Raw genomic sequence first — 22,961 nt, 5'->3', positions numbered from 1 at the left:
TTTGGATATTGCTAGGTTGTGCTGCTTCCTATTCTCCATGAATACCAGATTTCTTTAGAAAATTGAAAGGTAAATCATTATTTTCATGGACTTGGCAGAGTTCCTTTTGCTGCTGTTTATACTGAGATGGCACAGACTTTCCCTCTGTTGTTGTTACATTTTGAAAGATTAGGGAAAGTGTTACCCCCAGAGAATCTAACAGCCACATGGTATAAAATAAAGATATAGTTACATTACGTGTGTAATCCAAACAGATTTGGTTAACTGTTCCTTCCATTTCCAAATTCAACATCATTTTTAAACTCTAGAGAAAAAGCAACCGGATGTAATATTCAAAACTGAAATGATTAAACTTAGGAACAGAATTTTTTTTTTTAATTGACAAGAATATGATGAATATTATGAAAAACAAGGGCTTCAGATTCTGCCTGCACAGAGTCATGAAGAGGGGCGATTATTTGGGGGTTTGGCTAACAAAATGCATTTTTTCACAGAAGGGTCATACATTTGGAGTTCTTTTTATTAAACGAATAGCGTATGACAACAAAATCTGCTGTACTAAATATTGGAACAGGGGAAGAAAAAAATTAAGCACCTCTGAAGTTACTTCTTGCGCCTTCAGGCTTGAATTCTTCAAATGTAATTATACTCATGCATTCACCATATTGAAACAATTTTCAAAAGAGTAATTGTTTACTCATTTGACAGCTGGGAGGGGGGAGTATGATCTCTACAGCTGGGAGGCAGCTTGCCTCTCCAAAACTCAGAATTGTTTAGGGTTGGGCAAAGGGATGCAGGAGGGGAGGGCAACATGGTCCTCAGTCAGGGAAAACTCGCCCGGTACAGCCGGTGGGATGGCAGAACCTTGGCAGCTTCTCCAGCGTCACATGCTTGGGAGCGTCAGTCATGTCACCAGATAATCCCTTTCCGTAACACTGTTCTCATCCACAGGCTAAACAACATCCAAAAAAAGAGATGGGGGGGCTGTTAAAAGCACGGAGAGAAGGAAGAGAGAAGGAAAAAACTCAGCTACCAAGCAATTACTCTGTTTTCCATTTTATTTCTATGGTCCCTTTGTTTAACTATTACATTCATACCTTTCCAACAGCTAGAAATTTATAGACTACTAGAGACTAGAGTGTGCACACTTTAGAGTGCAAACTATATTCAGGGGGTACTTACAGACAGCCTCAAGTACAACTGAAAACCTATTCTATTATGCATACCTGAAGAATGATTTACTAAACCTGGGTCAGTAACCAGAAGATCTTAAACAGTCAAATATTAAACACTATAAACGTTCTCAAAATCTGAACTTTTTTTAGGAAATTTTCAACTGTCAGTTTTTTTAAGAAAAGAAATGCCCTCTTTTCCTAGGTACAGAAGATATGGTTAAATAGGATTTCTGTAAGTAAGATTCCATAGAAAACAGATTATTTTATTGTACTCTTCAACTAAGTTATAATATATATTATATAATATATAATTATATATATAAAAACCTCAAAAGTCCATGTTAATCAGATCCCTTTCCACCTGGACAATAGGAACTCAAGTCTGTACTAGAGATCATATGGAGTCTTAGCTTAGATAATTCTATGACAAAATGCATAATTGCTAATTTTACAACTGCTTTACAAAAAATACCCAGAAATTGTTTACCTGCGGTAACAAATTACATCTGTCATGAAAAGAGTGTAAGAAAATTCCTAAATATCCAGAAATTGTTTACCTACAGTAAGAAATTACATCTGTCATGACAAGAGATTAAGAAAATTCATATATCACTATGAACACAATTTAAAAACACAGGCATGTTCGAGGAAACACTCCAGATGTGAAAAACGTCAGTGAAGTCAGTGGTCTTAAGCGTGAGCATGTGATTAAACAATTTAGGGAATAAGGACTAACTTTAAGGACACCAAAAACTGTTTTTTTTCAGGAGTGTATTGCTCATATTGCATAATTCTCCTGGCTTCCAGGTGCCATGTCAGTGTTATATAAATACACGTCAGCACATTAAAGAACCAACTCTATACATTGTATTTTCATACCTTTTACAGGATAACTGGAACAGAAGTGAGACTGTGCACATAAATTTCTGCAGACTGAACTGACACCAGCCTATCGGCGTCCCATTCCTACTCTGCGAAAACCCAGTAACACGGGTCTTACAATTACCCAGACACCATCTGCCCCAAATTACGACTACTACAAAATTCCCCAAGTTCAAGAATGGGATGGGTTGAGGTAACATCCTATCACTCATTGCTTGCCCTTTAGAATTAACATCTCCTTTCTAATATACATGGAATCAGCATGAGCATGTTTTAGCCATTTCAAGAAAACTAACAATTTAAAGCAATGGTTTCTCATCTCAGCTCCTAAAATAAGGCCAAGTTCAAATCTATATCGTAGAAATACTTTCTGGGATCAAAGTGTGCATTTTGATGCACCAGCACCAAAGAAAGCCACGGGAAGTGTTAAACTGCAACCAGTAACTATTTATGAAATGCTAATTACGCTCCTTCGACAATCTGCTGATCACAATTCTATGCAAATAGAACACTAAACCATTTGGAAGAACAGGCAAGAAAGTTTTCCCTCAATAAAGTCAAATTACTCTATCATGTGAGGAAACATTTCAGAAACCAACTTGTTTTAAATATCTACCAAATAGCGTAAAAAGTGTTTGCACATATAGACTTGTGTCTCAATTAATAGAATTAAGTGAAAGTGAATTATTCACTGCCTCAATCATAACAACTTTGTCAATCTGAAGCTGCAGCTCTGATGATTTAGTGGATGCAGACAGATGGCTGTAACCTCATTCATTTTTCACATTTATCTCAAGAATACCAGATCAAAAGCCTAATGCAAGAGACCATTCACCTTATACAAGTGATTGCTAGAATTCTTTCTGCTTCGGGTAAAATATGTGGTCCCCAGCATCCAGATAGTTTTTGGGTTTTTTTTGTTTGTTTGTTAAAATTATGAGAAAGCATTACAACCCAAAAGGCATGATGTTTCTCCTTCTCTGTTCTTGCTCTCTAGAAAACATGGACAGAATATCTTGTATTTTAAAAGATTTAAAGCATTTTGAAACCAAATGTAACACAAGAAAAAGCAGCACCTTCTTGATGCTTTAATGCAGATCTGGCTCAGATTTCATTCTGGTAACATACTGTTCCTCAAAAGAAATAACAACTGTCTTAGAATCGTCAGAATATTTAACATCTAATTTTATTTTATTAAAAGTTAATTTGTCAGAATTAATATTTATTAGTATTTCTTTAGAATATTTGCCTGAATATTTAATTTTGAGCAGATAACAGAACGAGAGGAAACGTGAAGTTAAACATTATTTTAAATGCCCTTGTTCTACAAAGTAAAAGGACCCATAAAGGCCAGCAGCACCCTACCAGAAGTTTGAAAAACAAAAATAAAATGAATTAGCATCTCCAGATTGCACCAACATATCCTCTTCCAAAACAGAAGAGCTCCTACATTCAGGCACACCTTACCACTTTCTGGAAAACCAGCCAGTCTGTTTTTATCTATTTTACCAAGAGCAGAACCTGGTTTATTTTGACGCTGCGAGAGACAGCCATAAGCGTGCGAATAATGCCATCTAGCGGAGCGTCACATTGCCCATTCTGGCAAGAAACGACAGCATTTTCCCGTGCGTGTGTACGTTTGCTCCATCTCCCCTCCCTTGCAGCAGGCGCCGAGCGCTACAAAAGGTTAGCAGAACCGCGGAACCAGCGACGCGCTGCGCGGTGGAAGCGAGCAAATTAATCCCTACAGGAGCGGAGCATTTTTGATGTTCCTGGTTGCACGCTCGGATTGAAGCGAGTTCCACGCCGTGTGTTACAGCAGTGGCCGTAAGGCATTCTGGTGGGGATCTTTTGATCGCTTTTCTCTGATGGTGACAGAGTATCAACAGCTGCATCAAAGTAACTGTTTAATAACTAGAGTATAACTATCAAAAACATGAAGTGTCTAACTCATTAAATGAATCAATCAGCCCCACAAGAAAATAATTCTATAAAACCTCTGACTTGGTCTAATCTGAAAAGTCTTTGTGTCATCCACCACAGACTTGCCTCAGTTCACAAATTACACGAGGTACTCCGCTACAATGATACCGGACAAGTGACATACATTTGCTTCTAATTTTTTTTTCTCCATTAAAAAAAAAAAAACCACATTGCTTGCTCTGAAAAACATGTTGCAAAAAGCCAAAAAGACACAGCAAATAAAACAAGATACCTTGAAAAAAGTTCTGTGTTTCTTTTCCTCCCAAAATATATATATTCGTGCAACATTCGGGTCTCAGTATGAAAGCAAAATTGCATACTTCATATAGCTGTAGCTGTACAGCTAAAAATTGCAGCAGCAGCACTCCATACAGACTGCACAAGCATTTTCATCTGAAATGGCTTTTCATGAAGATTAGGACCTAAAGACTCCAATGCTTGTTTGACTTACCCAGCCACTGACAATCTCCTTCCGAATAAAATACCTAGCGCGCTCCTAATAACTATTACCTTCTTTTTGCATAATAAAAGTGTACCTATGGGATACCATGCTTTTAAGTCTTCAGTTAACTTTGCCGTTTAGTTTTGCACATTCAAAATGTCAGAGCATTCATTTATGATCACAGTCAGCAAGCAAAGATCTTGCTATTTTTTTTACTTGCTGGGAGAAACTATCCCACGAGGTTTATCAGACATCATTCTGTTTTGGAATGGAACATACCTAAGTATGTGATGTGTTTATTGCCAAAGGATCAACTTACTTTTTGAAATCAGTATCTGATGCTCAAAAACAAATGGAATCACCTAAATTTAGGCAAAAACGCTTGATCGAAATAAATTCTTCCGATCTTAAGGGGCCGCTGCCAAAAATGACCTGATGTGCGGTTATTGATAGCCACGATTTTACAGAGAAGTTGACTAAACAGCTGTTTGTCTTTTACACAGCAGCACAATGTGATCTGACAGAACCAGCAGCAGAACCGATGGAAAAAGGAGGGTTGTTGCTTTAACCACCCCCTTCCCGAGACATCCCGTTACATAAGCCCTCGCCGCAGTGCCGCGGGAGCCCATCTGGATGGCAAACGCCGCCACACGTGCCGCCAAGAAAAACTCACTTATGAATCAACAACGAAAATTTCTCCCCTTCCGAAGGAGCTTGTGGGTTTGGAACGGACTGGCACGACAGAAACCTGAACGTTGCGGGAATTTATTTACATTTTACTTGCAGTCAGCTTGAGGCATCTCCTCACTTCACTTTTTAACCCTTGTGAAATGGAGAAAAGAAAGTTCAAAGCCAGGAAAGGAAAAGCTATGCAACTTTCTGGAATTCCATTTACGATATTTTCTGAAGTCACAGCTCTCCTTGCATGCAGCAATGCGTTTTCCAGATGAATGTACATTATTTTTGCACCCATCAATCTGTGTTTGGTAGCTGAGCAGCTTTTCCTCTCAAAATGTCAGGGAATACTTTCAAATACTTTCTTACGCTCTTCATGTCTTCTAAAAACACACTGTAGAAGTTAAATTTTGTTATTTATAGGCCTTTAATAGTAAAGAAAATATTTCTTGTCTCAAGTCCATTGAAAGTTCATTAGGATATTTTATTTATGCAGGGACTGAGCCTGAGTGATACTGGTTAACTGCCAGTCTCCTCTACAGATGGTGAGAGTAAAGCATGCTCTGCATCCTTCTGAATCAGGGCCTAAAGGGACACCACCACTGCACACCGGAGTAACTACCCTGCAGACAGTCATAACACTGGAGGAGTTCCATGAATGGAGAGATCAGTCCAAAGAAAACAGATTAATACAACCATGACACAAAGAGTCCTCTATTTCACTTGTAACTTCATAGCTCGGATGGATCTGCAGTATTGATAAAGATGATCCTCGGACATCACACTCAACACATTGATTATAAATGGTCCGATACTTCTTGCCCACATCAGGGTTTGAGGCTTGTTCAAACGTATGTCATGACTTCTGAAAACCAAGCAAGACTCCCTTGATTTTCATTAGGAAAAAAACCTGCACTCGTTCAACTAAGTTATCATATTTCTAGCAGTAACTTCCCCAATGAGCACATCCTTCTTACAAATTACACAGCTTACCCCTTGTTTCATTATACACTCCTGAAGGAACATTTAAACTCACTGAGAAAATTGCTTTTATGCTCACAAACTTATCTAAATATTTTTAGCTGCCTCTCAAGAAGTGAGGACTAGCACACTTCAACACATGCTTCAAGTAAGTCTGGCCAAAGCAAAACAGTATTGACAGGATGGAACAACTGTGCATCAGCTGGGAAGACGTGGTCCAAGTGACCTAATGCATTCGTTTTCTCCTCTCTTTAGAGCCTACAAATTCACAAATGCTTGACAGCACATCACGCACAATCAAGTCACATGCAATCACAGTTGCGACTGACAGGCTAAGCAGCTGCTTACGTTCAAGAATGGAAAATTAAATTCATCGCTTGTATAATGCAAGAACAACAAGAGAAGTGTGAGAAGGAGAGAGAAAACACACTGCCAACAATTTATTTTATTTCCCAAAATTGCTGCCTTTATTTCAGTTTATTAAACAGTAACTGGCCAGGAAAGTAATTGAAATAAACATAAGTGCCCAGGAAAGAAGAAAACAACAGCCAGCATTAAATTACAGTGCTTACATAAAGTCAGTAAGCAAGTGCCAGCACTGATGCCATTTATGAGAACTGCGGTACTGAGATAAACTCAATGGGTTCTCACATTATCTTCTTGCCTAGCCTCAAAAGAGGTTATCACTTCCCTCCATGTGGCAGCATTTAATTGATTCACAAAGCAGCAGCTATTTGGAACTGAAGCCAGACTTTTGCAGCTCTGAGGAAGACAACACGTTTGCAAAAAGCAGCATTGCTGCATCACAAGGCCTTTCCCAAGGGTGCTGTACAAAAAAAAAATTAATGCTTTTTGGATATGAGAAAAGCACAACAGAAATGCTTTCTTTCACTTCTCTCCATTTAAAGATGTGCTGAATTCTCAGATTTCGCTTCTCACTCTCTCCTGCAGTTCAACACCTCTGCAAACTCTCCCTCCTCTCTTCCCAAGTTCTGCCCCTAACAACAGTCACCACTCTTCTCATGGACTTCAGAATGAACCACAATGCAGGGAGGTGGTCCACTTGGTAAGATTCAGAGAAGAAGTTTTGAATAGCACACAGCTCAGGAGAACCTGCTTCAACTCCTCCATCTGCCACAGGCATGATGCTGCAGAGTTGGGCAAATTCTTGTCTACTTGTACTTAACCCTTCAAACTGTAAAATTAAGTTTGTCCTACCTCTAAGCCATGATCTGGCAGTTGAGGAGAAATGCACTTCAGCATCTGGTAACACCACAGTCCTCAAAGGAACAGGCTTAAGCGAATTTTTATTTCCAAAGAGCTACAGTTCATGGTATTTGTTACTAGGAGAAGAAAATGTTGGCAAAAAGTACTTCCAGGGACCACAAGATTAGCTCATCCATGCAGATACAAACCACACGACTTCTTTTCAGACTACTATAGCTTGGAAGATTAGTTAATGTCCTATATAATGAAGAAACAGAAGCATGGGTTAAACAGAAAACATCAGAGACCCTCAACAAATTACTAGCTTGAGCACTACCACTAGCCATTCCTCTTCCCCCCAAACCTCCAGAGTATCCAGAGCATGACCGATTCTTGAGTTAACCAGTCTGTCAAGCAGGATGGATTGAAATAACAAAGAGCAATGTAATCGCAACAATCCAAGTTACAGAAATTCAATTTTTAGTGCTGATGAAATATTAAAGAGATAGGACAAAATGCCAATTTTAAAAAGTTTGAATTTTTCTTGAAGTTCTCCAATAGTCTCCTGATGGAATCCAAGGTCTAGATGGATGTCTACAATTGCTGATAACCAAGACTTGTAGCGATCTCTGCTGCATCTAGGTGTAACACTGTTTTAGAAGATTGTATATATACTATACGCTGTGACAGTTAGTGACTAGTACAATATTCAGAAATGAGACACATGAAGCCCAGAATTAAAAACAGGAAATGAAAGGAAGACAGAGGGAGAGTGCAAAAAAATATACAAAGATTAGGAAGGACAAAAAGAGATAAAAGAAAAAGATGTGTATAGTTTATAAAAATGCAGCAACAAAAAAGGCTTTTTTAAAGTGGAGAAATGAAAAAAACCCAGAAGATACTAAATACATTCTGTATTTATAGCATACACTTTCAGCAACTAATGTTTATTTATATAAAACATTCTACATACTAGCAACAGTCTGCAATATCTCATAAAACAGATCCACGGCTGAGAAACACTAGAGCTAACAGTTTGTCTATAAGAAGCAACCTACTACCCTTCCTCCAGTATTTAAAGGCATGAGAACACTCAAGACAGAAGTGTGGTATATTAGTTGTTTATCCTGCATTGCTGTTAAGATCAAAATCTTCATTAAAAGCAAATGAGAAGCTGAAACAGTAGTGACTTCCTGCGATCCACAGATCTTACATGACACGAGCTACAAGTTGCTTACGCTGGCGCAACCTGCATTGTGTTTGGGTTCCATGCATGAATGTATTTACACACATACACTGATCTCACTGACATACATTACACAATCAAGGAGTCAAATGTGTTTCCTATTAAGCGAATGTGGGTGGTCTGCTCCTCAAGCTGTATTGTGTCAATGAATTTGTAAAGAGTATCATGCTTAATTCTGTTTGAACAGCCCTCTGAAGAGGACATAGCTACATTTCATTTTTCAATCAACATGTATCAACATCTCGTTCAACCAGTACAGTAGAAAGGTGGTCCCATCTTTACTGGAAGCAATATTATGACACAATAGAGACACCAAGCTTGAGGCTTTCACAGAAATGACACACTAACAACGTTACACACAGAGGAAATAACTAATGTTAATTTGTTTTAATTTAATTACTTAGATTATTTTAAAGAATAAGAACTACTGAGAAATCCCCTCTCAATTCTTTCCAAGACAACATGTAAAAATCATCCTTTGTGTTGTAAAGTTTCTTATAAATGCAAAAATCTGAATTTGGAAATCTGTTTTTTTCAAGCTCATTTGTGAGGACTGCTATAAAATGTCAAGAGCTAAGCTTATATTTTTTTGTTACAAAAACAAAATTACAACTGCGGATGTTCTTATATCGTATTTCACCAGAAAATGTCTACATTTCTAGTAGGTCTGAAGTAATGAGCTACTTAATGACATATAGTGTGTTTAAGTCATTTTGGTTTCTTGCCCAAAAACTCTTTTCAATACCGCTGCCATCCCACAAGCAAATTTATACCACAAGTGAAAATTTATACTTCCAAAGATAAACTTTCATCTCTCTTGCGGTAAACCTTATGCAGTGTATGAAGATTTTTTAATAAACATACATCTCTTAATTTTCTATAGTTTCTGCATATTATACAAAATATTCTCTCTATTAAATACAGAGTTGGTTGTTTTCTTTTTCTTTTAGGGAAAAAAAGGAAGGAATAGCTTTCCACTGACAAACTTTAAGAAACTTGAAACAAAAGGAAAAATAAAATCCGTTACATTGGCTTGAGCTTTTCTAGATATGATTGGCAAATGCGAGGCTGATGACATTAGATTTTTCATTTAAGTTTAAAATAATGCATCAAAGTATTACCGCTCAGAGCAGAAGCAAACCACATTGTTAGGACAACAACCTAATTTAGTTCCCATGCTAGTGCTGCACTCGGGGTTTTTTGGTGGATTTTTATGGAACACTTCACCCATAGAATCAGATGGTCTGTGGACTGGTAAAGCAAAGTGAATATGGCATAGCAGGGCTCTTCCCAGTACCTCTCTGACAAATATGAGGGATGAAATCATGGCACAGCTGAACCCAACAGGAGTTCTGCCACTGAACTGAATGTGGCCAGAATCTCATCCTCAGAATTATCCATATGCTCACTCACATCAGAGCAGATTCATAAACAGGCTACTGAAATAAAATTTCATTTCAACTTAATTATTTGCAGTGATGACAGATTATTATGTGAAATCATCATTTCTGGACCAATGTTGTTATTAAATTTGCTGCTTCATCAAGTTTACATATATTTTCTTCATTTGTTGCCACAGGATTCTTTGTCATAGCTTAATACAAATCTCAATAGCCATTAACATTTAGGTACCCAAAAAAGTAAACTCTGGTCAGATTCACACAGGGTGCATTTTTTCCATTAAGGCATACACAACCCCTATTTTTTTATGGACTGGTTCCCAAGAAAAAGCAACACGCTAGTCGAACTGAAGAAGAAATAAAGATATGTTTGAGATACCTGGATCTCAAACCTCGAGAACCACACTTCGACATCAAAGACACGACAGTGGTTTCTGTTGCCCATCATTCAGAATGCTGCTGCTTATGATCCACTGCTGTTACATTTCTGCCACTGCAGACCTTTTCCAACTGCAGGGATCACTTCTATAATCCAATTTCTTTATGGTCAGAATGCCTCATATAAATGACAATCCCTAGCTTGAGCATTCAGTCACATGAGCACATTCCTGCCCCACGCTCACTTTTTCAAAAACCTGTTCTTCCTACTCAAATAGTTATAAGCTCACTCGTTTGACTTGTGCTCACAGATTTCAGCAATGGGGAAAAGGTCTGCTAGTGACTTGCTTTAATCTTGGAGAAAGATTCATTCCTTCATGTTTCTAAAAAGTATTGTCAACAAAAATCTAAGTTTTAAAAACACAATGGAACAAGATAATTTACATTTATGAGATCAATAGATAAAAATGTTTTGGAGATTAAAATTACTTTGAATCATGATCTCCCTTAAAAATACATATTTAATATATTCGCAGTAGAAGCCTGAAGTCTTCTGCCGCAGGTATGTAACGAGACAAAAATTGGCCTAATACAGCAAACTGAGTGGGTTAGTTTTGCCTATCAATTTCCCCGAGATAGCCAGAAAATTACTAGAAACAAAAGCAGGTCAATAGGACTGTACTTCCTCAGCTCAGTTCAGTGTAAAGAAAGCACAGCGCCCTCATCATCAAACATTCATCACATTTTCTTCCATGTAACTATCAAACATATTGCCCTAACAGAAGCATAAAAACAAAACATCAAATTCTTCAAACACCATTCAAAATAAGCTCTCTCTGGCTATGTTCTTAAGCCTTACTTGGCATTTCAAATTGGCAATTGCATACAAAACACTCTAGCATAACAAATTATTCCCATTCTACTAATCCATTAGTGACCTACATAAGACGTGAGTATAAAGAATCTTTTAAGCAGTGCGATCTACTGGTATATTAACATCTAGTTCCGTTACTAAAGTTGGTCATTTTTAGACTCTCTCTTCATTCCACACTAACATTTAAATTTGTTTCCTCTTTACATGCATAGCAAAGGTATCACAAAAGAGCTGTAACACTTGTGTCAGATGCTTGGCTGTTAGAAAGGCCTTCACCTACCTCCTCTACTGAAAATATTTACACCGTAGTGCATGGAACAGAGACTTGGCTATCCTCAATGTATTCACTGAGTAGCCCTCTAGTAGAAGTCACCATATCAGAACAAGATGCACATGTCCAGTTTCTTCTTTTCTCTTATAACTAGTGGCTACACCTACTATATTCTATATGCAAAACACATTTGATTCCTTTTAAATTGACAAAAATTGCCTCTTCGATGTAACTTATATCCGTTCATTACTGAAGAATAGATTTAATAACCAAAAGAGTCATGCACACTGGAGCAGACAGAAATGCATTAGCATCATATGCATTCCTGTCGTGAATCCACAGACTTTATGACACTTAATCTCTCCTTTAGTAAAAACTGCACATTTCTTTCATCTCAACATCAGCAAGTCTTTTGAAATAATACACATAAGTTTTGAACAATTGAATAATATTTAAGTTTGTAATTTGTTTTATTATTTGTTCCATTATCTGAGAAAGCCATATTTCTCTGATATTTACTACACTTGGTGCACTCACAGCTGGTAGTTGCAAAGAAATATGAATTCAGATTTCAAGATTGAGGAATTTCTGGTGAACACCCACAACAAACTAAACCAAACCAGCCCATTAGGATTCCTTCATAAACAAAAGCTAACAAAACATCTGTCTGGCAACAATACGTACCCCATTCTTACAAAACGTAGTTTAACTGCAACTAGCAGACAGTTTCTGCCTTTTCTACACAGTATAAATTCAAAAGTTTCAGTATCATACTCACAGCGAATCCCATAAATCATGAGAGGATCAAGTTGCTTCTTCCCATGCTTCCCCTGGCCCGAAAGGTTGGAGATGGCCTGAATTTCCCGATGAAAGAGATAATCAAGCAACGTCAGGGCCATCTTCTCGGCTGTGCGGCAGTTCGTGCTGATGTGCAGCATGTCAGCAGGGGTGATGGGGCAACGGACCCGCATCTCAGGATTATTTTCATCTCCGAGCCATGTCCCATTGGGGTAATCCTCTAAAGAAAGAAAAAAAAGAAAAAAAAAAAGAAAAAAAAAGAGATTGTGGAAATCCTAATTGTGGCACAGAATTAAACAGTCAGGTTCAAGTTACAGTCAACACTTCTTAGGTTATCATGAGCTCTTCCAGTTTTCTTCATAGTCCCCACAAACTTCTTTAAAATTTAGCATGACTAATAGGCTCACAAGACTTACTACAGATAAAAAGTAAATCAAATCAAATCTACACCAACAGTGACCGAAAGTTATTGCCATTAATGTTCTGGCCTACACGAGGAACCAGTGCAGTTAGTCCAGTTGTCTAACTCACTCTCAGATATCTTTTTAAAGTGTCTCATATTAGAGGCCAATAGCTGAAAGAGCATACTATATTCACAGTGTTCTCATTCATCAAGTTAGTCATCCCCTAAAAATGAAGGTTACTGCAACCCCATAATATTCTTAAAGTACAGCTAATTTCAAGAAGCTAACAGCTTTGAACCAAAGCATTTTCCCCAAAAGCATCAGATTAAAACAAGTCTAAGCAAGATTATAAATTTACAAAATTATAATCAATGGTGAGTAGTAATTTATTTAATCTCTTAAAAAGAGGATTTCAAGCAATGACAATCATTCAAAATGTAGCCAGAGTTCCCAATCAAAATTTTGGTCTTTCTTCAGATTTACTGGCCAGTAGTCTACATTATTTCCTAAACCCAGAGTTTACCAAGGAACAGGCCCCGCATAAAGATAATGAATCAATCGCTCATCTGCCAAGTGCATCTTCCCTTCTATTCAAGGTCATCAGCAGCAGAACTATACCTAACTTCTCTTGTGTATACACACACACATTTTTTTATATATAAAGAAGCTTTCTGATTTCTGTCTCAGCCTCTCAGTTGGGGATGAGGAGGGGGGGCAAGGCAGAACTATTCGTTTTAAGAGGAATACTAAGAACTCGCTGGAAATTAATCTCTGCAGACAATGCCAAAAGTTACTGGATTCAAGAATAACCAGAAACTAGAACAGAGCTCATAAGGGTGACCAATCCCTACTGAAGTGGAGGGTACAACACAGGACCTAGGACGAGACTACTGTTCCAGATAAAAACAAAATTTCCAGTACAAATCTCGACAATGCTAATAGGAACTGGATAGAACAACATTCCAGTACTAATTCAACGTTCACTGACACAGACCATTTGGATTTGATTTCTATGCTTGCTCAACTTTGTGGAGCAAAACAAAGCTTCCTGACTTAGGAGTCACTCAGCTCTTCCATACTTTATAGTATTTCATTGTTATTTCACACACCTTCAGAACAGTAAAAATGTGAACAAAGTCATTCAATTGCATGATTTATCTTTCATTAAATGCCTTTAAAATAGAATTTCATGGTATACACAAAGTCACAAATTCCCATTTTCCATAACCTTTCTAATCACAAAATAGGCTGATGGAGTTCAGACAGATGAGCAGATGACCTCCTCTTCTCATTGAACAGGACCCCGGACCAAGCAGCATCTTTATTTCCAAGTACTGGCACAGGTTAAGCAGCCTGCATTTTACTAGACTACAAGCCAAAAGTATGCAATATAATATAACATAAAAGCAAGTCAAACACTAAAAAACACTTTTCCAACATGACCTTTGGATTGAGTCATACCACATGTCAGATGCAAGTTTATTGCAATGAATAATGACAGTATGAAGCAAACCTTAGATTATGCAATACCGATATATCATTATGAACATGAGATTACCAACTATAATAATTTGTAAGGACAAACGTTGCTGATGTATGTAGAAGCTAGTCCCGCAAACTTTTTTCTGTTGAAACTGGAACTTAATGCTCTGCTCTGAATATATTTTTATACACTCACCATTTTTTTAAATATACATTTTATTCGAACCTTACTTTTTATCCTGAACTATGTAATTGGGCACACTAGCTGTTTTCTGCTCACAGTACCAGGTGCCATCTGAAAAATAAGGTGGTTCAGATTAATTATGACTTGTTTTGAATGCCACTGTGTCTGGCCTCACCACAAGTCTGGTTAACATTATCAGGGAAAACAACAGTCTGTTCCTGAAGATAAATTGACTGCTTTATAAAAATTTGGGCAAAGTGGGCAAAGCAAAAACACCTCCGGATAAATGTGTAAGTTTTTCAAAGAAATTCTAGGAAGCCCGAGTTAATGATTCTACATCCTATCGAAACCTTACTGCCTTACCAGTTCACAGAATTACTGTTAGAGTTATTAATACTTATGGAACACCTTTCACCTGAAGTCTTCTTTAACAAATGCTATCAACCTACATGAACCAAAGATTTTTTTCAAATTACAAAATTTTTTTTTTTTTTTTTTACTGGCACAGAGTCTAGAACATACTGTTTTTACCACGTGCAACTGTTCTTTTATTTATTCTTTTACAGCCTGGAAAAAAGACGCTATCTTGTTATTCTGACCTACGAACACATGCTCCACATTAAATTATCTCTGGCATTTTCCTCCTGCTTTAAAAACTTCAACAGAAAGGGAATTTGCTTTATAATCATTTTGCATTAAGAGGAACTTGCATGACTAAAGTTAAACATGACTCTACTGTCTCACTGCAGCTACTTGAGGGCACAAAAGTTAAACTATTCCTTATCGTATATAAAAATAATTCCTACCGGCCTGCCAACACTTCTGGCACTTTGCATACAGCAAATATGATGAGATTGGCACACAAAAAAAAACTGTTGGAAAGAGGAAGTATAGTGCCAGTTATGAGGGAGGCAGAACTGCTCTGAACAAGTGATGTGGTATGGGAGAAGACAGACTGAATAAGGAAACAGAAAAAAGACTGGGAGTTTGATGGAGTTCTCTCTGAACAATTCAGTACATAAACACTATTGATTAAAGCTGCATCATTTGAAGCTGCTAGCACTCCAACATCCTTTTACGCTTACTGAAATGGTTCTTTACGTGTATTATCAGGCATTATACAGAATATCTAGATGGAATCTAGATGAGTCAGTTATTTAGTACATACGTTGCAACAGCCAGACACCGAATCAGGACTCCACCAGGCACTGTACAACCATACACAGCTGCTTCTATTCCTTAAAGGCTACCAAAACACAAACAACATCTGAAGGGTTGGGGAGGAAGAATATGGTCAAAGAACGCGCTTTTCTTAAAAATAATGCAGCATAAATGCACACACTCACCTGGAACTCAATCACACACCTTTTTTGGTTTGTCCTGAAGTATTTTTCTTTTGTTAATTTTCCTAACGGCCTTGCTGTATTTTGAAAGCATTTTGAGTGCTATCTGGAAAGGTACTTCCTTGCATCTCTTTACACCAAATATTGTATCAGAGAAATGGCTCTTGATCATTTCAACTTTCAGTGTTAAAAGTCCTGACATTGTTATCTGATTTCCTCTCTGTACTCAGAAGCTCATTTCAATGACACACAGGCTAATTTCTAGCTCCTCTTCAATGTTTTTTTAAGATCAAAAAATTTGCCTTTATCTCCACTCTACCGAACCTAGAACTAGTTTGCTTTTCAACACTGTTTTCAAATCTTTTTTACTGTATTAAGTCCATTTCTTTTATCTCACAACACAGCTGACCATTCCTCTATTTCGGTAGGCACATGCGAGAAGACAAGAGGCGGCTGGGGCTGCGATGCAAACAAGCATTTCTAAGGAAAGAGGATGAACGAGTTTAAAGGTTAGTATGAAGAAAACCGATGTCAAGAGAACAAAAACCAGACAAGAGTCGTTGTGCCTTTCAGACTCGTTCTCGACACGTGTATGTGTTTTCTCACCCAGGGAGATGAGAGAGACTTAACCATTACTCATATCTTTCCATTGGGACACACTCCCCAGGTTTGAAACTTGAGCCTTAGCAGAAAGACCAGAAGTAAAGCTAGGCTCTGCTCTCTCGCCAGGTGCTGTCAATCACTCTTTTAAAACAGGGGAAAACAAAAAGGAAACACCTGCCCACATAACCACTTGGATTAACACGTTCCATTATTCTGAGTAGTTGTGTTTATTTTACTAACTGGGCTGGGTGCAAATCTGGCATTTGCAGCAGAGAAAAATGACTGGTAGCTGCAATACAAAGGCAGAAAGATGAATTAACCTTAAAAAAAACCCCAAACCCCCAAATCCTAACCTACAAAAATAAACCCCCACTTCTAGATAAATTAAATAATATTTCGGCTGATGTGTGGAAAATTCAATGTCATCTTTTATAATAATCTTCTGCCCGTTACCCCAAGTCCTTTGACTCTGCAAAAGTTCACAGGGGTACTGATTAACTGACAGACTACAGAGTACTGACTTTATTAACTCACAATCATGAAATATAAGGAACAGAGTGACTATCAGGCTATAAGTTAACCTATAAATCTAGCAATGTGATCTAGCAATGTGAACATAGAAAGCTATGTTCACCAAAAACTCCTCCCGCCACAAAAAGCAGTCGAGACGCTGGGAGTTCTGGCAAAAGGAGGCGTACAACACACACACCCACGGACAGCAGAAACCCTGGACACAGAACTGGAGTTTTTCGCCTAACTATTCTTGTGGTGAAAAAAAGGTTTAATTTCCACGTAAATATAAAAGAAAGATAGCCAGAAGAGTCTCATGCTCCAAGTATAATCTTCTGTACAGCACAAAGGATTTGGCTAACAGAGACACAGTTCCAGTTAACTTCTAAGCCCTACTGTTAGAGGACTGGTACACTATACGAGATATTCTGAAAATACATCCTGCACTCTCCTGCACTCATGGCTTTCTTCAGTTGTCAGACAGACAACATACAGCACAAAAGAACATATATGGGCACGTAATACCAAAGCATACTTGTCTCAGCAAATACTGTGGTGTGCACAGAAGTCTCAGCAGAAAATCAGCGAGATTACTAGTTTGTTAAAAATAAGGCCAGTTTTAATACACAGTTAAATCCATGAGAGAAAGAGGAGATACGCTTACTGTATGACTCATGGAAGGCCAAGGAATTTATTCAACGGAAGTAGAAACTGAGGACTATGCTATCATCTGCAATTTAAAAATATCAGCTAAAATAAAAATACAGATAAAATTGAGAAAATTAAATTCCGTGGACTTAGAGGGCTTCTTAAACCCTTAGAAAATATGTTTTTATGTCAGAAAATCAGACTTCTAATTTAAATTTTGCCCACTTTCACGTTTACTGTGTCTTTGTTATATTTAACTTTACGTAGACCAGACTGTTAATTCCAAACATCACTGCGACAGATACCTGGAAGAAACCATTGTTCATTTCTTTGCTCCCAATAATTAAAAAAAGAAAAAAAAATAAAAAAGGCAATTCAATTTCTACCACTTTCTTTGGCTTTAACAAATCACTGAAACCGTTGAAGTCTCATCAGGGACTTCACATCAGCTAGATATAATATTAAGGTATAAAAAGGTTGCTATTTTAAAGTTCTTTCTCGCTGTCTGTATCTGGTCATAAGGAGCTTGGCAGAAAAAGCAAAGTGCTGCAAATGATCATATAACATGTGAGATTTAATCTTGCAGTGAACTGGAAAATCCTGTGGACAGATAAGTCTGGGCCACGTACAAATAGCTGCTTGAATTCACATCTGGAACACAAATTCTGAACACTATTTAATACTACTACTGTAAATTGACTGTTTCAGATGCAAAGTTGAAGAGACAATATGTGACTAAACAATTTTCTTTGGAAAAATATTATTCATCCTTTAATTAACACACTATGTAGACCAGTTTTCCCTTATCGCCTCAAAAAAAAAAATGCATGCTTACATTTCTAATTCTGTATTTTTGATAGTCTTAAAAGGCAGTAAAAGGGATGCAGAGAAAGCAGATATGATACAAAGCTGTCATATATGGTGCCAAACATCGTATGTCAGTGTATCAAGTGTAAAGTTCACTGAACCAAATTCTAAATCAATGGATCTTGTCATTTTATTTATATCACTCAAAAACAGCTTTCATGGAGCTCTGTTCAAGAGCTTTTCACATACTTGGGAAGGACAGTGTGTTTGTTTCTTAGCAATTTCATAGTCTTGGCTTTGGCATAGACATTTTAAAAAATATCTGCTTTTAAAGCAGCACAGTAATGCTGAATGGGACATTCTTATACCACAAAGATGAAAGGTCCTGGGGTTTTTTTCCCTTCCATATTAAAAATAGGACAGTAACTCTATTGTGAAAGATTTAAAAGGACAAAATAATGTGCATTAATGCTTTAGGAACAGATGCTCCTCTTGTTTGTACAGTAAGTCACAGATTAAATATTTTAAATGTTACCATATACTAAATGTGTAAGAACAGTATTATTATAATATTCCTTACATTTTGAAGTCCTTGTATCTTGAAAGCAATATCTAGTATTAAGCAAAATACTGATCTCATATCTCCTAGAAAAGTGTGCAAGTATAGAAGAATTACAGCGCCTTTAGATAGCTTATTCTTTAGTTGAACAGTAAGTATTCAACATTTGAGCTTTGCTGAGCTAAATGGAAGCAGCTGCTTAAATTAATATTTTTTAATGTACATAAGCTGCATAAAAAAGCAGATTCTGTTTTTACCAATATTCTAATGTTAAATTTTGAAGGGCAAATTCCTGTAAAGCTTTTCAAAATAAAATTCAACACCTTCAGAGGAAACACAAAATTGCCTGATAGCAGCGAAAGTAATTTATCAAAACTATTAGTAAATATATTTGGATGTTATTTATTCTTTGCTTTCTGCTGGTTGCACATTTCTTGGTAAAACAGTACTTAAAAATGTAAAATTCTGAAACCGCTATTTAGTGGTTTTTATTTTAGCTCAAGGCTTATCAGAAAGAGTTCTTTATGAACTAAGTGTGATCTTTTACACGTTAATTCCAAGCAGTTTACCCAACAAATGACAAATCGCAAGTAAGCGACACCCTCTTTTTGACTGTTTCCTATAAATCCAAGAGTGTAACACTCTTAAATCAGAATCCAGTGTTGCAGAAGGTACTACGCAAGTACAGAACAAATACAAGATCCTTATCCAGCAATTTTACAATCCAAGAATGAGGCAGGAGTCAATAGGTAGATCATAGTGAGGAAGGCAGGTGACAACACATTGAGATGGTAGGCATCACCAGTATAAAGAGTACCTTAAAGTATTTTTTAAAAGCTATCTTAACTATGGCTAAGTTTTATGTAAACACCATGAAAAAAGACAATTTTATGAGTGAGTATTATGGATGGTCATGTATATATAGTTATGAGGATCTCCTCCCAAGGAAGTACAAGAAAGCATAAAAGTCTCTGTGAAAATATTACAAGCCAGGAAACCTGTCACCTATGGCCAAGGAAGTCAGAGCAACTCTAAACAGTGACTGCGAGGTGGCAAAGGACAAGGTCTTCCTTTGTAACAAGGGTGTCATGGAGTAGGGAAAGGGATGCAAGGAGAAGATGATTGGGTTAAAAAGACAAGTTTGGAAAATCATATTTGTAACAACTTTCTGAATACAAGGCCAGAGAGCAGTCCTTACAGTAAATAAGATGGGAGGTAACTGGAACCTAGACAAAAGAGTGTTATTTTCATCTCAGATGTTATCTATTAAGAACATAAAAGGCTACTTTTAAGTGTTGATCATTTGAAAATCTACCCACCATTCTTACCAAAACTTATTTGTTCACAGTTACTGCAACTTGCTTTTCTTCATCTAATGCTAAAACTCTTCAGTTAAAAAGTTTAGACAAATATATTTGAGAATGTCAGAATATTTTTAAACAGATTTGTGGTGAGCATGAAAGTGCATGCAGTTGCCAGGTTATAGCTTAGTCAATTGAAAACCAACCCTTGACAGGATTACAGCCACATACCAGTACTAGAGAATTCATTAAAGTCAGAAAACAATATAGGTATTTAATATCAGAGGTTTAAAACTTCTGTAATTTAAAACTAGTGTGGATCTAATGTTCTTCACAGTATTACTTTTTGCAGTGGCAGGCAAAATCCGAAAGAATGCAACAATATTAGGATGAAAGTGTTTGTGAACAGAGACTATACACGAGGCCTTACTTGCCACATAATCAGCTACTACCAATATCTTCAGAGATCTGAAGACCTAAAGAATCAATCGCAAAATAAGTTCTGTGCAAGAAGGACACTAAACATCAGCTGTAGCATTTTTGGCTGGTGAAATCCAACTCATAGGCTACAGACTATGTACAAGAATTCTAGAAAGCACAGAAAAACAGCCTCCTGAAAACAACTTAACAGTCTAAACTTTCCTTATATTACAGAGTCACAGAATCATTAAGGTTGGAAAAGACCTTTAAGATCATCAAGTCCAACCATCAACCCAACACCACCATGCCCACTAAGGCATATCCTGAAGTGTCACGTGTACACGTTTTTTGAACGCTTCTAGTGATGATTACCACCCTGAAAGTGTAAGAAGGTACAATATCTGAAAACTGAAGAGGAAAATAGAATACTGTTATCACATCATTTAGCACACAAGCTTGCACGTAACTATTAAAAAAAATTTCAGTGTGTTCAGTATATAAAACTTTATAGCTCTCCCACTCCAAAGCTATATCAGTGAAAACAGTAAGATCTCTTCCTGTGCTGTCTATACTTTGCATAATACACTGAACTGTACAAAGTTGGAGGGTGCCCATGGCATTTAAGTCGCACTATTCTGCACAGCTTCAATACACCTGAGAAGTATCAACTCCGTTCCAATCACAGCTAAACAGATGGATAAAAGTCACTGCATTGTAAACTATTTAACACACACACAGCAATGGACAAACAAGTTTTTGGTAACAGTTCCTGAAGATCTACAACAGTTCATCACAAAAACATGTACATAGATACCAAGCCCAAATGATGATGTTTTAAAAATGTTCTTCATTAATCAATTGCTCATCAGTTTTAAACCTAATTAGAAAGTTCAAGATTAAAAAAAAAGCACAACTTTGTTTAAAGTAAGAATATGCTGTACTCCAAAACTTACAGTAAGAATACATTCATGTCAAAACTAACTAGACTTTTAAAAGAGGAAAACACATCTATCAATTGTTGACATTTACTTTAAACACTTCTTAGTGATTAATGTTTGTTTCTTATTCCATTAAATGAGAAAGATGTGTAATCCATGCTGGGGTAAAAAAAAAAAAAAAAAAAAAAAAAGAGGACAACCAACAAGGAAATTTCCATACATTTTTAAATACAGGTTTCCTCCAGATTGAAGAATAAGCATACAGTGCCCCAGGAAAACACAGCAAAAACATTAATTTTCATTATATCTACATTGTTTTCATCTACCAAAACCTTTCAGAAAACCAGCCTCTATCCAAATTCTTAGATACCCACACAGCAAAATGGTTTAAGTTTGACAGATCACACTATAACTCATGTTTGGTGGTTTCTTTTCTCCATTTCTGTTCATATATTCAGAGAATAATTGGTACACAAAAGACTTCTAAAAACATGAGAACAGCTGGGTACTTCAAATTTCCAAAAGTCAAAAGTCAGCCAAATTTTCCAAAAGCCACACGTTTATATGAAAACACAAAGGTATACCTCCTGATGTAAACTCCTTTGCTGCATTTCTACCACAATATATGAGTTACCTCCATAGCTTTGATGTTTCAAAAGATAGAGAGAGAAAGAGAAAAGAAAGGTTAACCAGACCTGAGATTTACGTAGTTAAGTGCACTGTGGGTAATGGCAGTTTCACAACTGTCAGAGGAGCCCTCCAAAAGTTCTTCCAAATCAGAACTTCTTAGCTAAGATTATAACTAAGAGAATTACACAACAAAAAGATCTCTGGTTTGAAGAGGACCTTTTTAAACATCACTAACGCATTGTGTTAAAAATACACGGAGGGGATTTTTTCCCAAATCAGAAAAATAGATGTGCGATGATTAAGTTTCAGACCTTACAGACAGCACTTACAATTAACATTTTAGCATTGCTTGAGCAGTTTAAATTACCAGAATAGAGCAGCTTGGACACGGTTTTATTTGGTAGGTTGCATGTTTGCTCTTTTAAGACATTTCTGCTTTTTCACTTCTACTCAAATATGAGTTCAGTTCAGACACACCGGGGCTTCTTCATTCAGTACTTTGTCCCAGTACAGTCAAAAAAGTTTGTATTTTTCACTTCAGATTTAAATGAAGGCTTCAATCCAGGTCTCCAGAAACCACAGATTCAAAGTTAATCAGTTTTAAGTTGATGCCCCTTCCCCATTTAAACTCACAGAGGATCAGTGGCATTCAATTCTTTCAAACAGTATCTCTGGAAGAAGCGATCTTCTTAAAAGAGAAGCTTGGTAAAACAGAGTTTTGAGCTTTGATCTTAGTATGAAGTTATCCTCCCATCTGTAGAAAAGTTTTTTGACATCTAAAGCACATGGTTTACTTGTGCTACCGTTTATACATCCATACC

At 37.0% G+C, this 22,961-nt stretch overlaps 1 protein-coding gene across 4 annotated transcripts in view; it reads right to left on the bottom strand.

The window, feature by feature from the left end:
- The window catches only part of BANP (BTG3 associated nuclear protein), a gene marked incomplete at its 3' end in the record, with an annotated part of 137,274 nt that overhangs the window by 87,797 nt on the left and 26,516 nt on the right, over nucleotides 1–22,961 (bottom strand). For all 4 annotated transcript variants that reach the window (XM_082005556.1, XM_082005557.1, XM_082005558.1 and 1 more), the window contains one exon: nucleotides 12,292–12,531. In XM_082005556.1, the coding sequence (XP_081861682.1) occupies nucleotides 12,292–12,531 (240 nt within the window). The remainder of the gene's footprint in view (nucleotides 1–12,291; nucleotides 12,532–22,961) is intronic.

The sequence above is a fragment of the Phaethon aethereus genome, assembly GCF_964289735.1.
Source record: "Phaethon aethereus genome assembly, chromosome: 13".
Taxonomy (NCBI): Eukaryota; Metazoa; Chordata; class Aves; order Phaethontiformes; family Phaethontidae; genus Phaethon; species Phaethon aethereus.
The sequence above is the reverse complement of the archived record's forward strand: the minus strand, read 5'-3'. Positions and strand labels throughout refer to the sequence as shown.